This window comes from Phacochoerus africanus, chromosome 4 (assembly GCF_016906955.1).
Source record: "Phacochoerus africanus isolate WHEZ1 chromosome 4, ROS_Pafr_v1, whole genome shotgun sequence".
In the NCBI taxonomy this organism is placed as follows: domain Eukaryota; kingdom Metazoa; phylum Chordata; class Mammalia; order Artiodactyla; family Suidae; genus Phacochoerus; species Phacochoerus africanus.
The window spans coordinates 50,442,270-50,454,564 of record NC_062547.1 but is presented as its reverse complement, the minus strand read 5'-3'; the positions used below and the strand labels follow the sequence as shown (position 1 = coordinate 50,454,564).

General features: G+C 40.5%; 2 protein-coding genes across 9 annotated transcripts in view; one reads left to right on the top strand and one right to left on the bottom strand.

Moving 5' to 3' along the window:
• AMPD3 (adenosine monophosphate deaminase 3) overlaps positions 1-6,274 on the top strand; it is a 52,716-nt gene extending 46,442 nt beyond the window's left edge. For all 6 annotated transcript variants that reach the window (XM_047776304.1, XM_047776303.1, XM_047776301.1 and 3 more), the window contains exons 13-15: positions 351-524; positions 3,227-3,337; positions 4,588-6,274. In XM_047776304.1, coding sequence (XP_047632260.1) covers positions 351-524; positions 3,227-3,337; positions 4,588-4,761 — 459 coding nt within the window. In that variant the 3' untranslated portion in view covers positions 4,762-6,274. The remainder of the gene's footprint in view (positions 1-350; positions 525-3,226; positions 3,338-4,587) is intronic.
• Positions 6,275-8,023: 1,749 nt separating this feature from the next.
• The window catches only part of RNF141 (ring finger protein 141), a 42,759-nt gene continuing 38,487 nt past the window's right edge, over positions 8,024-12,295 (bottom strand). For all 3 annotated transcript variants that reach the window (XM_047776305.1, XM_047776306.1, XM_047776307.1), the window contains exon 6: positions 8,024-11,067. In XM_047776305.1, coding sequence (XP_047632261.1) covers positions 10,917-11,067 — 151 coding nt within the window. In that variant the 3' untranslated portion in view covers positions 8,024-10,916. The remainder of the gene's footprint in view (positions 11,068-12,295) is intronic.

Below are 12,295 nucleotides of genomic sequence, written 5' to 3'. Positions count from 1 at the left end.
ACAAAAGTGGGGCATTTCCAGGACTGACTTTTTGGGGTCAGTGCCTGTAGGAAGGGAGCCAAGGACATAGGTTAGGGTCAGTCCTGGGCCTTACAGGTGCCCTTCCTGCCCTGTGCTGTGTCTCAGTCTGGAGCCAAGAGGGAGCGCTTCCCACAGAGCACAGAAGAGCCAGTCCCAGGGTGTGAGATGAACATAGAGGGTGGGGTCTGGGTGTCCTGGCATCGGGGGCTCGGGTTGACTGGGGCTTGCAGGGACGCTGCCCAGACCCCTGGCTTCCCCTGGTGAATGCTTCCCCCAAACCCTCCCTCCCCTTGTTGGCTCTCATCCCGAGTTTGGTGCTTCTTTTGCAGAGTCCGGTGCTGCAGTATCTCTACTACCTTGCTCAGATCCCCATCGCCATGTCTCCACTTAGCAACAACAGCCTGTTCCTTGAATATTCCAAAAACCCTCTGAGGGAGTTCCTGCACAAGGGACTGCATGTGTCCCTCTCCACTGATGACCCCATGCAGTTCCACTACACCAAGGTAAGGACTGTAGGTGCCTTGGCAGGTGTCTGGTTCCCACTACATGCACCTGGGCCCATGGCTTAGTTCTGCCCTCGGGGTGGTGTTGGTGGCCAGTGAAGACCAGAGGTAAGCTCCTGGTGAGGAAGGAGTGTTCTAGCCAGAAGCCCTCTTTCGGGGTTCTCGAATCCTTGAGGGCGCAGTCTCATTTCTTTGCCTTTCTATTTTCCCTGATACTCACTAGTTCTGTGATGTTGGTAGTTACTTGACCTCCGTATCTTACTCCTCTTCAAGTGTAAAACAGGGATAAACCTATCTCTCTGGCCACCTCTACCAGTTTATTGTGAGGATTCATCAAGATAATCAAAGCGTCTAAGACAGTGTTTTTATAGCGCATTCAAAATGTTAGCTACCATTTTTTCCCCATTTTTAAAAATTATTTTTATTTTTTCCATTACAGTTGGTTTACAGTGTTCTGTCAATTTTCTACTGTACAGAAAAGTGACCCAGTCACACACACACACATACATACATATATATACTTTTTCCTCACATGATCCTCCATCATGTTTCATTACAAGTGACTAGATAGAGTTCCCAGTATTAGACAGCAGGATCTCAGGCTTATCCACTCCAAATGCAATAGTTTGCATCTATTAACCCCAGACTCCCAGTCCATCCCACTCCTTCCCCCTCCCCCTTTGGCAACCACAAATTTGTTCTCCAAGTCCGAGTTTCTTTTCTGTGGAAAGGTTCATTGGTGCCATATATTAGATTCCAGATTTAAGTGATATCATATGGTATTTGTCTTTTTCTTTACTTCACTTAGTATGAGTTTCTAGTTTCATCCATGTTGCTGCAAATGACATTATTTTGTTCATTTTTGTGGCTGAGTAGTATTCCATTGTGTATATATTACCACATCTTCTTAATCCATTCATCTGTTGGTAGGCATGTAGGGTGTTTCCATGTCTTGGCTATTGTGAATAGAGCTGCAATGAACACACGGGTACATGTGTCTTTTTCAAGGAAAGTTTTGTCCAGATATATGCTCAAGAGTGGGATTGCTGAGTCATATGGTAGTTCTATATTTTTCTGAGGTACCTCCATACTGTTTTCCATAGTGGTTGTACCAATTTACATCCCCACCAACAGTGTAGGTGGGTTCCTTTTCTCCACACCCTCTCCAGAATCTGTTATTTGTGGACTCATTAATGATGGCCATTCTGACAGGTGTGAGGTGGTACCTCATTGTAGTTTTGATTTGCATTTCTCTAATAATCAGTGATGTTGAGCATTTTTGCATGTGCTTGTTGGCCGTCTGTGTATCTTCTTTGGAGAAATGACTATTCAGGTCTTTTGCCCATTTTTCAATCATTGGCTTTTTTGCTGTTGAGTTGTGTGAACTGTTCGTATATTTTAGCAATTAAGCCCTTGGCAGTTGCATCATTTGAAACTGTTTTCTCCTGTTCCATAGGTTGTCTTTTTGGTTTTTTTATGGTTTCCTTTGCTGTGTAAGCTACCATTTTGTTACCACAGTTATTACTAGTACGCTGAGTGTAACTCTGGGGAAAAGAAGGGGAGGTTAAAGGAGATGCTGTGCATGGGGACCAGCCACTGATGTAGCAGCACGTTTGGGTTGTACTGATGAGACCAGCCACTGATTAGTAAAAATAGAAGAGCCTGGGTCTTCTAAGATAGGCTGCAAGCTTCTGGTCTCAGGACCCCTTTATATTCTGAAGAGGCCCTCAGAGAGGGTGGGTGATGTGCCTTGTATCTACTGACATTTAACTATGTGTAAAACTATGGGAAATTGAAAAATATTAAGTCAGGTAAGAATGGCACGAATAAGCCATTAAATGTTAACACGGCAATTTTATAAGAAAGAACCATATTTCCACAAACTACAATAACAAGAATGGCATTGCTTTACATTTTTGCACATCTAAGGTCTGGCTTAATGGAAGACAGCAGGATTCTCATCTCTGCTTCTGCAGTCCATCTGCTGTAATAAATTGTTTTTATCAACGTATATGAAGAAAACATTGCCTCACAAAATACATAGTTAGAAAGGGGAGGGCCTTTCAAAAGGTCATGGGGGACCCTCAAGGATGCTGATGCCATGTTTTTAGAACCAGTGCTCTAGGATACAGAGGCAGTGAGGTGGCAAAGAGGTGACGGAAGGGCTTGTGTTAACTGTCAGACGTTTCACATCCCGGAAGACAAAGCGAAAGCACAGCTCAAACCCAAATCCTCCTGGGCTCACGCTCTCACTTCTGATCCCTGACCACTTCTCGTTGTTATCCAATGTTCCATCTCTGTTCCTGTACTTTACTGAGATTAACTTTTATTTGGACAATGCTAAGAAAATGTGTTCCATACAAAGCAAGGCTGTAGAGTAGTTACTAAAAGGTGCCCAACAGGAGATGGGCATAGGTCTGACTGCTGGTGTCCCCAGTCACCACCACAGGGCTTTGAACACGTGCTGGTCAACAGATAACTGCCTAGGGGTTGTCTGTCTTTGGTAATCTGAGCTTTCACACAAAAAAGATCTCGAGAGTTTGTAACTTAAGGGGGAGAGGGGGTGTTGACTGTCCAGGGGCCAGTCATGAAAGAAAAATGAAATCTGCCGTGTCTGATGTTTCTAGCTTAGGAAATACACGTGAAGCATTGAAACGGAGAGTCTCCCATATAATAATGCATTTACTTTGGGGGGAATCTAGGAAGCACTGATGGAAGAATATGCGATTGCAGCTCAAGTGTGGAAGCTGAGCACATGTGACCTGTGCGAGATCGCCAGGAACAGCGTGCTGCAGAGCGGCCTCTCGCATCAGGTACTCTGTGGGGCGGAACCGCCTGTCCCTCCCATTCTTTCGACGCACATACAATGAATGCCTGCTTTGTGCCATGTGCTTTCTCGGCCCTGGGATCAGGAAAGAATGGAACAAGAGGGTCTCTGTCACACTGAAAACTCATATTCTAGGGGAGACCCCTGAGGAAACGCCTAAATTTTCTGTCACCTTTACAGATGGCTGCTCAAATGTCACCTCTTCAGAGAGGCCTTCCCTGATCACCCATTCTACAGTAGCCACACACTTGCCCTCATTCTCTATCCTTTTAATCTGTTTTTCTTCATAACCTTACTACTGACATTGCAATATGTAGTCATGTGTTTTTCTGCCTTTCCTTCCAGAATGTAAGTTCATATTATATTCGTAGGGCCTAGAATAGACCCAGGTGAATAGTATCTAGATCAAACTCTAGGGATGGGACCCAAACACCATTTTTTCTTCCTTCCTTCCTCCCCCGTTCCCCCGCCCCCTGCCCCAGCTCCCTTAGGTGATTGTGATGGGGAGCCAGGGTTGAGAACCATTGCTCTAGCTGAGGTCTTAGGTCCCTGGGCACCTCCCATGGGGGTGTCACCGGTACAGCAAGAGGGCTGCGTTGGGTTGCTCCTTTTGGATGCTGACGCAGACAAGTTAAAATAAGGCTCAGGGTTCCCGGTGTGGCGCAGTGGAAACGAATCTAAGAACCATGAGGTTGCGGGTTCGATCCCTGGCCTCGCTCAGTGGGTTAAGTGGGTTGCTGTGAGCTGTGGTGTAGGTCACAGAGGCGGCTCGGATCTGGTGTTGCTGAGGCTGTGGTGAAGGCCGGCAGCTGCAGCTCCAATTCGACTCCTAGCCTGGGAACCTCCATGTGCCATGGGTGCAGCCCTAAAAAGACAAATAAATAGGGCTCAAGATTCATTGTGTGGGACTTGGTTCCTAGGATGGGCCCTCCCTAGAATCCCTGTCTGCCCTGGTCGGCTCTTGGGAGGGACCACACCGTCACCTTGCTTCTTTATCACCAGCAGTTCTTGCAGTTGTCTTGCCTCTCTGATCAAGGAAAACACAATCAGAAGTGAAGAGAATGACTGTGGTTGTCAGAGGCCTGGAGGAATTTCCCCTGTGGGGAAAGATGTTTTGATGGAGGAACTGTGTTGGGGACTAGCCTGATTTGGTGTAACTCATGTCAGAGCTGCCAGGTGGATAAAGAAAGTGACTCCAAGGCATGTTGTTTCATTTGCATTTCTTTTGGTCTACAGGAAAAGCAAAAATTTCTGGGACAAAATTATTATAAAGAAGGCCCTGAAGGAAATGATATTCGAAAGACAAATGTGGCTCAGATCCGGATGGCGTTCCGATATGAGACCTTGTGCAATGAGCTCAGCTTCTTGTCTGATGCCATGAAATCGGAAGAGATCACAGCCCTGACCTAAGAGGTCCAGCACTGGACATGCATTTTAACTTTTTGGTTTAATTTCAAGTCTGCTGTGGTTAACAGTGGTCAAGATACCAAACTAGGACTTTCCTCCATCAAGAGGATGATGCCTCTGAAGAACTTTAAAAAACTAGTGATTTTGGTTGCACTGTTCACTTTAAGGTCTAATATATGCCCACTTGTATTAATATTTTTGAGTAAAAGATGGTGACTCCTCCTTGGGGATCTTGGAGCTGGACACTTGTCTGTGCTCATTCCTAATTTTCCAAATGTTTCTCTTGAAAGTGCTATTGTTTGCATTGTTGGAGCCAGGATCTTACATGGTCCAGTGCCCAGTGATAGACATGAGGTCTGAGGGGCGGTCTGCCATAGTCCTCTCTGTAGGCCCTACAGGCTCGTTGGTAGTTGTTTGTTTCAGCCTCTGATTGGCTGGCTGCCTTAAAACCTTCTACTTCAAAGCTCTTTTTCATAAAGGAACCACTTGAAGAGAATTAGAAAACATTCTTTTTGATTGTTTTTTAAATGAATTTTAAAACTGTTTTATTTAGCCCTCCTCCCTTTCTATTTAGGAAACCAAACGTTCACACTGAAACCATCACTCCTATTCCGCGTCTCAGTTTCCTCATCTGAAAGGTGAGGGTTTAGACTAGGTGAGTGGTTGGTTTTCAAGTCCCCCCTCCTGGACCACTTCAGGGCAGGGATGGACAGTGGCGGCGGAGGGAGGCTCCAGGGTTGCTGCTCTTATTTCTTCAAGGTGACTCTGCTTTCATCAGTTTTACATTGGAGCTTCTACATATTTACATTTGAACTAAGGACTGTGAAAAAAGCACAGGACTAGATGATTTCTAGTCCTTTTGGCTCCAATATTCTGGGATTATAGCCCAATTATTTTACTTATGAAGACTTAGGGTCAGAGAAGTGAAATTTGCTTAAGGCCACACAGCTCTATTAAGTACTAGGACTAGAACTGGCTTTCCCTGATCCTAATCCAGTCCTTTCCCCACTATTCCATCAGGCCTCAGAAATTTAATTTTTTTTTTTTTTTTGTCTTTTTAGGGCTGCACCCACGGCATATGGAGGTTCCCAGGCCAGGAGTCTAATTGGAGCTACAGCTGCCAGTCTCTGCCACAGCCACAGCAATGCAGGATGCGAGCTGCGTCTGTGATCTACACCACGGCAATGCTGGATCCTTAACCCACGTGAGTGAGGCCAGGGATTGAACCCGCAACCTCATGGTTCCTAGTAGGATTCCTTTCCACCACTGTGCCACGACTGGAACTCCAGATTTTTTTTTTAACCATTGTAACCTGGTGCATTCTCCCCCCGCCCTGCCGGTGAAATCTCCTTAACCAATACACAGACTTCTCAGAAGATCTAAGTGGTCTCAGGGGCCAGGTAGAAAGCATTTTTAAAGGCCAGTGTGAAGTCAAGCTTTACCAAGGTACTCTTCGTGTGTGTTACTAGTGCCTGGTACATAGTAGGTGCTCAATAAACGTTATTAAATAACTGAATGGATTTCCTCTTCTGGCAACTTTTTGAGAATTTGTGCTCCTAGTACTCAACAAGCTGCTCAAGGACTTTCCATTTCTGTGGGCAAACACAGACTATGGGAAGCCCTTTTGAATCGTTCAGAGTTGGAAGAAATTTTTGCCTGTGAAAATGCTTACCTGATGTTATTGTCTTCTCCTGTTACTGTATAATACTTGTCTCCTCCACCGGTCAACTCAGCATAGAGGACATAAATTCAGTCTTTTTATTAGGCAAACATATGCTATCTTACAGCTAATCATGAAACTGAATTTATCTTAGGCATTATTTTTGAAAAGCCCCCATTTGTATACATTTGCCCTAATATAGCCAAGTATTGTACAGTTTTTCATTGTCATTTTATCTGTATGAAGTATTTGGTTTTAGTTTTTAAATAAAGTCTGTTAGGACCATGGATCAATAATTTAAAACTATTTTAAGTTAATACTATTTAAAGCAAATCTTTTAAGTTTTTATTTTTATTTTTGGCTGCCCCATGGCATATGTAGTTCCTGGGTCAGACACCAGCAACATGGGATCCTTAACCCTGTGCTGGGTTGAGGATCAAATCTGGGTCCCAGCGCTCCAGAGATGCTGCCAATCTCACTGGGACACAGCAGGCACGCCTTTAAGTTTTTAAGATGGGCATCATGAAAATCAGCTATCAGTAATAAGTACTAATTTATCTTTTCTAAGACTCGCACAGTCACTATGGATGACACTCACTAGGAAAACTCAAGATTCTGAACTGAAGCACACTAGATCCAGAAGGTAAACCTTTGCTCTTTTTCTCTAACTTCTGCTGTTACAGTTCATGAGCAAAGCCTCATGCAGTCATGTTCATTTCCCTGGATATAACTTCAGTCTGTTCAGCCAACACCTACTGGATTTTCCTTGTCCTGTAAGCTTTTTCAGACACCATTTTCTATAGCCCTTTGCACTCTTATTACATCATTATACCTAACTGGCTTTTTTGGGTGAATCTCTACTTTGTTTTGTGATCACAGTTGGAATCAAAGCCAATTATATACTAGCCCACGTTAAAAAAACGTTTTTGAGGCAGGTGTTATCCCTTGCCTCAAAAGCTCAAGTTCATGTTATGTCACTTCGACATGCATTGTTGAAATGACCAGTGTTATTATTATTTTTTTTTTTTGCCTCATGGAAACAAATCACAGCTCCAGGATTGGTCCTTACCAAGGCCTGTCCTGGGCCTTGACTTTCTTACCCTTGATAAAGCCATGTTGAAAGCACATCCTTCTAGGTTTTCTCTGGGTTCTGAGTGCTGTGTTGGTGAAATATTCATCTTTTTCTGGGTTTGCAGACACAACTGAGGTGTTATGCTGGTAATATACCCAGGTATTCTCAACCTGATCTATGACTGTTATAAAGAACAAGCATAAATAAGTACCTGCAGTAAAAGGAACACTAACCAGACACAGTTCCTTGAAAATTTTTGTACCTTCAACCTCTAAAGAAATACCTTATTAGAAAGATAGAGGATGCCAGAGAGTTAGACTATAAATAGCAAGATTTTATCAGTAATTTTTACTGTCCAATAGAGTAAAAAAAAAACAAAAAAAACATGAAAACAAAGTCTGTTGCCAGCTGTCTATATTGTCATTGTGTTGCCCATTATAAATGTGAGTGATCAGCTGATTAATCTCTAAGGAGCTTTCTTATTCCTAGATAAAGTAAGCTGGACTTAATTTAAAAAAAAGTTAAAATGCAAATTCTTTGGACTGCCTTTTAATGAATCCAACTTCCCAATGTTAAATCACTGAACCGAAAGATATTGTCAAGCAACCTTATTACCCAGATACATTATATTATGAAATTGAGCCTAATTTAAATGAGTTTTCAAACAGCATAAAACATCACAACCCCCCCAGAGTACAATACAAAACAATCCTCTAAGGAATATAAACACTTAGTATATAAGAGTGTGAAACTACATGATAAGAAAAAAACCCTCTTCAATTAGCTAAAATTTACTTACTAAAGATTATTTATTGCACAATAGGTCAGTTTGCCCTAAGAATAAAACAGATATTATCCTCAACTTCTAAATTAGGTACACAGTCAAATCCATTTTCTCAAACTAAAGTTCTACAATATTATGAGTAAACACTTTGTTATTGAGTTAGGATAGGGAAACTTTATAACTTATAAAACAAACTTCTTAGAGTTCATGAAACCACTTCATAAATCCTAGAAGGCACCCATATTTCCTATCATAGTAAGTGCATATAAGTAGTTCATATTTATAAAAGACAAGCTGTACAGAATACAAAAAGTATACATTTCATCCATTTAACAAATTTACAACTTTTATGATTAGTTATTACAGTAGAACCTAACATTCACATCTATGGAATTATCACCCAGTTTAATGGAGTGAGCAAAAACCTGTGCTCATTTATTTGATAAGGCTAGTAAAAACATATTTCACAGTAGATCAGTTAGTACCTTGGAGCTTATTACTAGAAAAGGAAGAGGTCTGGGTATTATCAAGTCATTAGGCTCGCTGTTTATTTCCTTGAAAGGTGAAGGATGCTGGGGGATAAAGTCATTGGCTATACCTGGAAAGATCAAAAAATCTATACAACTTTGCTCATTTTCAGAAACATTCTTAAAGTGAGCATTCTAAATTAGACTCAGCCAGTCTAATCCAAAAAGGCAATTTAAAATCTTACAGCTAGAAAAGACCTCAGAAGATTATCTATCTCAAGGCTTTCAAAATATGTCCTTTATTAAAATGTGGAGTACCAAGAATCCATCGAGGAAATTCAGAGTTCTGCAATTCTGACTTAAAATTTTTTCAAAAAAAACCCTACAAAACAAATCCCAACATGCCACTGTGTTACTCGTCAAATTCCAATATACCAGATATCACCAGTGCATTGTTACATGTTTTTGTAGGTTGACTTCATAAATATTTAGTTATATGGTATATAAAGTTTATATAAGGAAATTTGTAATAATAAAATGACATACATTGTAGGGTAGGGTGTGTGTGTGTGTATAGGGGTTCTAAGATTTTTACTTGGGGGAAAAAAGGTTCTACTGCTGAATTAAAGTGTGAAAACAATAGATAAAGCCTGTTCTAAAATAAGAACCTACAAACTAGAGGACAGGGCTTTCTCTAGGTCATACAACCATCAAATGCTTTGCCAGGTTGACAGGATAGAGTCCCCAGTACTCCGCCTGCACACATCCATAGCAAATGTTTATCTATTTGGTACTGAGCTGCCTTCACCATGAATGTCAACCATTTCATCATCAGTATTTGGGGGTAAAATCAAGCTACTTTTGGTCAGATATTTTTCCTAAAAATGAATTACTTAATTTGCATGCATAGTAAAATCCTAGTATCTGAAAATTTTGCCAAACAATAAGCAGCAACTTAGATTGTATATTTTGGTACTTTGAAAAATAGCAGTATTTGCTACAAGTCAGAAAAGGTCATCAGACCGTAGTTTATTATATGCTGAAATGTTAATGCTTAGCAGAAAATAAAAACTTATAAGTAAAAGTATTTATAAGTACCTACTTATTTTGCCTATTGGCAAAATTTTTAAAAAATGGTTCAAGTGCCACTGAACATTATAATTCCATTATAACTATTTTATAGAGTATTTCAAATAAAATACACTGAAACAGTAAAAGAGTCGATCTCCTAATTTTCATTGGTGTTTTATGTACGTATGCTTAAAAGGCTATTATACTCTATTTTCTCTTCATCCAAGAAATTTGAAGACTTTGGGACCTCAGATGCCTTCAAGTTAAGAGAAAAAAAAAAGCACCATAAACCAATATTTAATGATTTACTATAATTTGGACATAAAATTTAGGGTCTGTGATGAAGAAAAATTTCCATCTAAAGCTAGAACAGTTTCCCAGCTTTGGGAAAGCATTTCCAGAACAGCCAAGAAGATTCCCCAGCAGAAATCTATTTACAAGGCAAAGACATGCCCAAATTTATAGTTCTCACGCAAATTATATGGCATGGGGGAGGGGGAAAGACTTTTAAATTAAAAAAGTGTAGTTCCAAAACACTGTTAAAGTTATGAAACAACTGCGGATGATTTCAAGTAAAAAATTATGAAAGGAGCAATAGTTAACCACAAGGGGGCATACATACTCCTTGGATTCCAGCAGAAAGACTAATTTAAGTAGTAACATGCACTTGGACAGAGTCTACATTTTCAGTCATTTTGGATTTTTCTCTCAGATGGCTACAACTTCTTAACATTCAAGGTTTATTTTAAACCTAACTAACTAGATTCCAGAATACTCTTGCCCTGAAAATCAGTCATGTTTCAGAAGCCCCTGGAAATGTTGCTGTTACCTCAGCAAAGGATTCAAGAGCAATTAGTCCTAATATATATTAGAACAGGTAAATAGGAAAAATTGGCCTAAAACAGTAGCAAATTATAGTCTACCACAAATGGAAGACATGGAAACTTTATCAAAAGCAATGAGACAAAGTGTTAGAATAGCGAAAATAAGAAAGTAGGGAAAAAATGATTTCTACCTGTGTCTGTGCTACAGCAACCCTGCATTCTTCCCCCGTGACCAAAGTGTTTATAGCCCACAATAGCAACAGAACACTTTACCCCAAGGTCACGGCCTGTGAGGCTGGCCTGCCTCATCAGCCATGTTGAGAATATAGTTAGCCATATCGTCTTCAGTGGGTGCATCTGACACCACCCAAGATTCATTTGCTCCAGTCATCTGTAGGCGACAAATAGGGCAATTCCTGTGTCGATCACTCCTATAGAGAGGTCAAATAAAGAATAGTTTGTTTTCTTTTTCTTTTTAAAAAATTGATTTGAAACATACTATATGATTTTTTTTTAAAGTACACAGCATAAAAAGCATACAGTGAAAAACATATCTCTCCCTCCTATCCTGATCTTTAGTTTTTACCCCCAGAAGCAAGTACTGCGAAGTTTCTTAAATATTCTTCGAGAGAGACTAGGCATGATCAAGTTGTGTGTATCTATACATCCTACTCTTTTCACTTGTCAATATATCTTGTAGGCTGTTAGGTATCAGCCCATGTTAGAGCTGTCTATTCTTTTTAAACATACACTGTTTGAATAGGCCTTTTCATTTAACCTGTCTTCCATAAAAGGATATTTAGGTTTTTTCCTATCTTTTGTTGCTACAAACAGTGAAATGGAAGCATTCAAGATTTAAAATACAAAATGAGATTTATATGCAGAATGATTTTAGGGGGGGAGGAAAGAACTTTATATAATCACTTAAATAAGATTATGTTTTCCAAAGGGATTTTTTTTTTGTCTTGTCAAATATTATTTTGGAAATTTCAAAAATAACATACTTGAGCCAGAAACATGTCATACAGGGAAAATGTTTTTTCTCTATCCCTCAGTGAAGTCTGAAACCAAAGTAATTAAATTATATCAATTGCTCCTTGGCTTTTGTGCAAAAAGTTAGAAATCTGTTCCCAAAACCAAATGTGCAAAGTAGAGCTGGCATATATTATTCAGACTAATTTCTGGTTTCTCAGAGATGTTTTTCAAGATAATTATGTGTGTTCATCTGTGCACAAAAACCACGATTTTAAAACAGTCAACTTCTGCTTCTGGCCAATTGGGACCAAATTTATCTTCCCACTTAAAACAATTAAAACACAGGACAAAATACATGAAATAATGGTTGTCAACACTAGACATGAGATGACAAAGGAGTATAACCTGGAGAGATGGGAAGCAAAAGAAGGTAAGCCCAATAATCGCCCCAGCTTACTGCCTTGAGAGTTTCCAGGCCACAGAGGACACTGAAAAGACCTGAGAATGGCAGGAAGCCAAGACAGCTAGAGTTCATATGACAGAGTCCTGGAGAGGGAAAGCTACACATCGAGAATCCCAGGGTCTACTGAAGGTCTCCGGAGAGTATATTCAGTAGAGGAATGATGAGTGTGTGCTTGTAAAGAAACTACTCAAGGCTGAGGAATCACCTGAAAGGATGTGAAG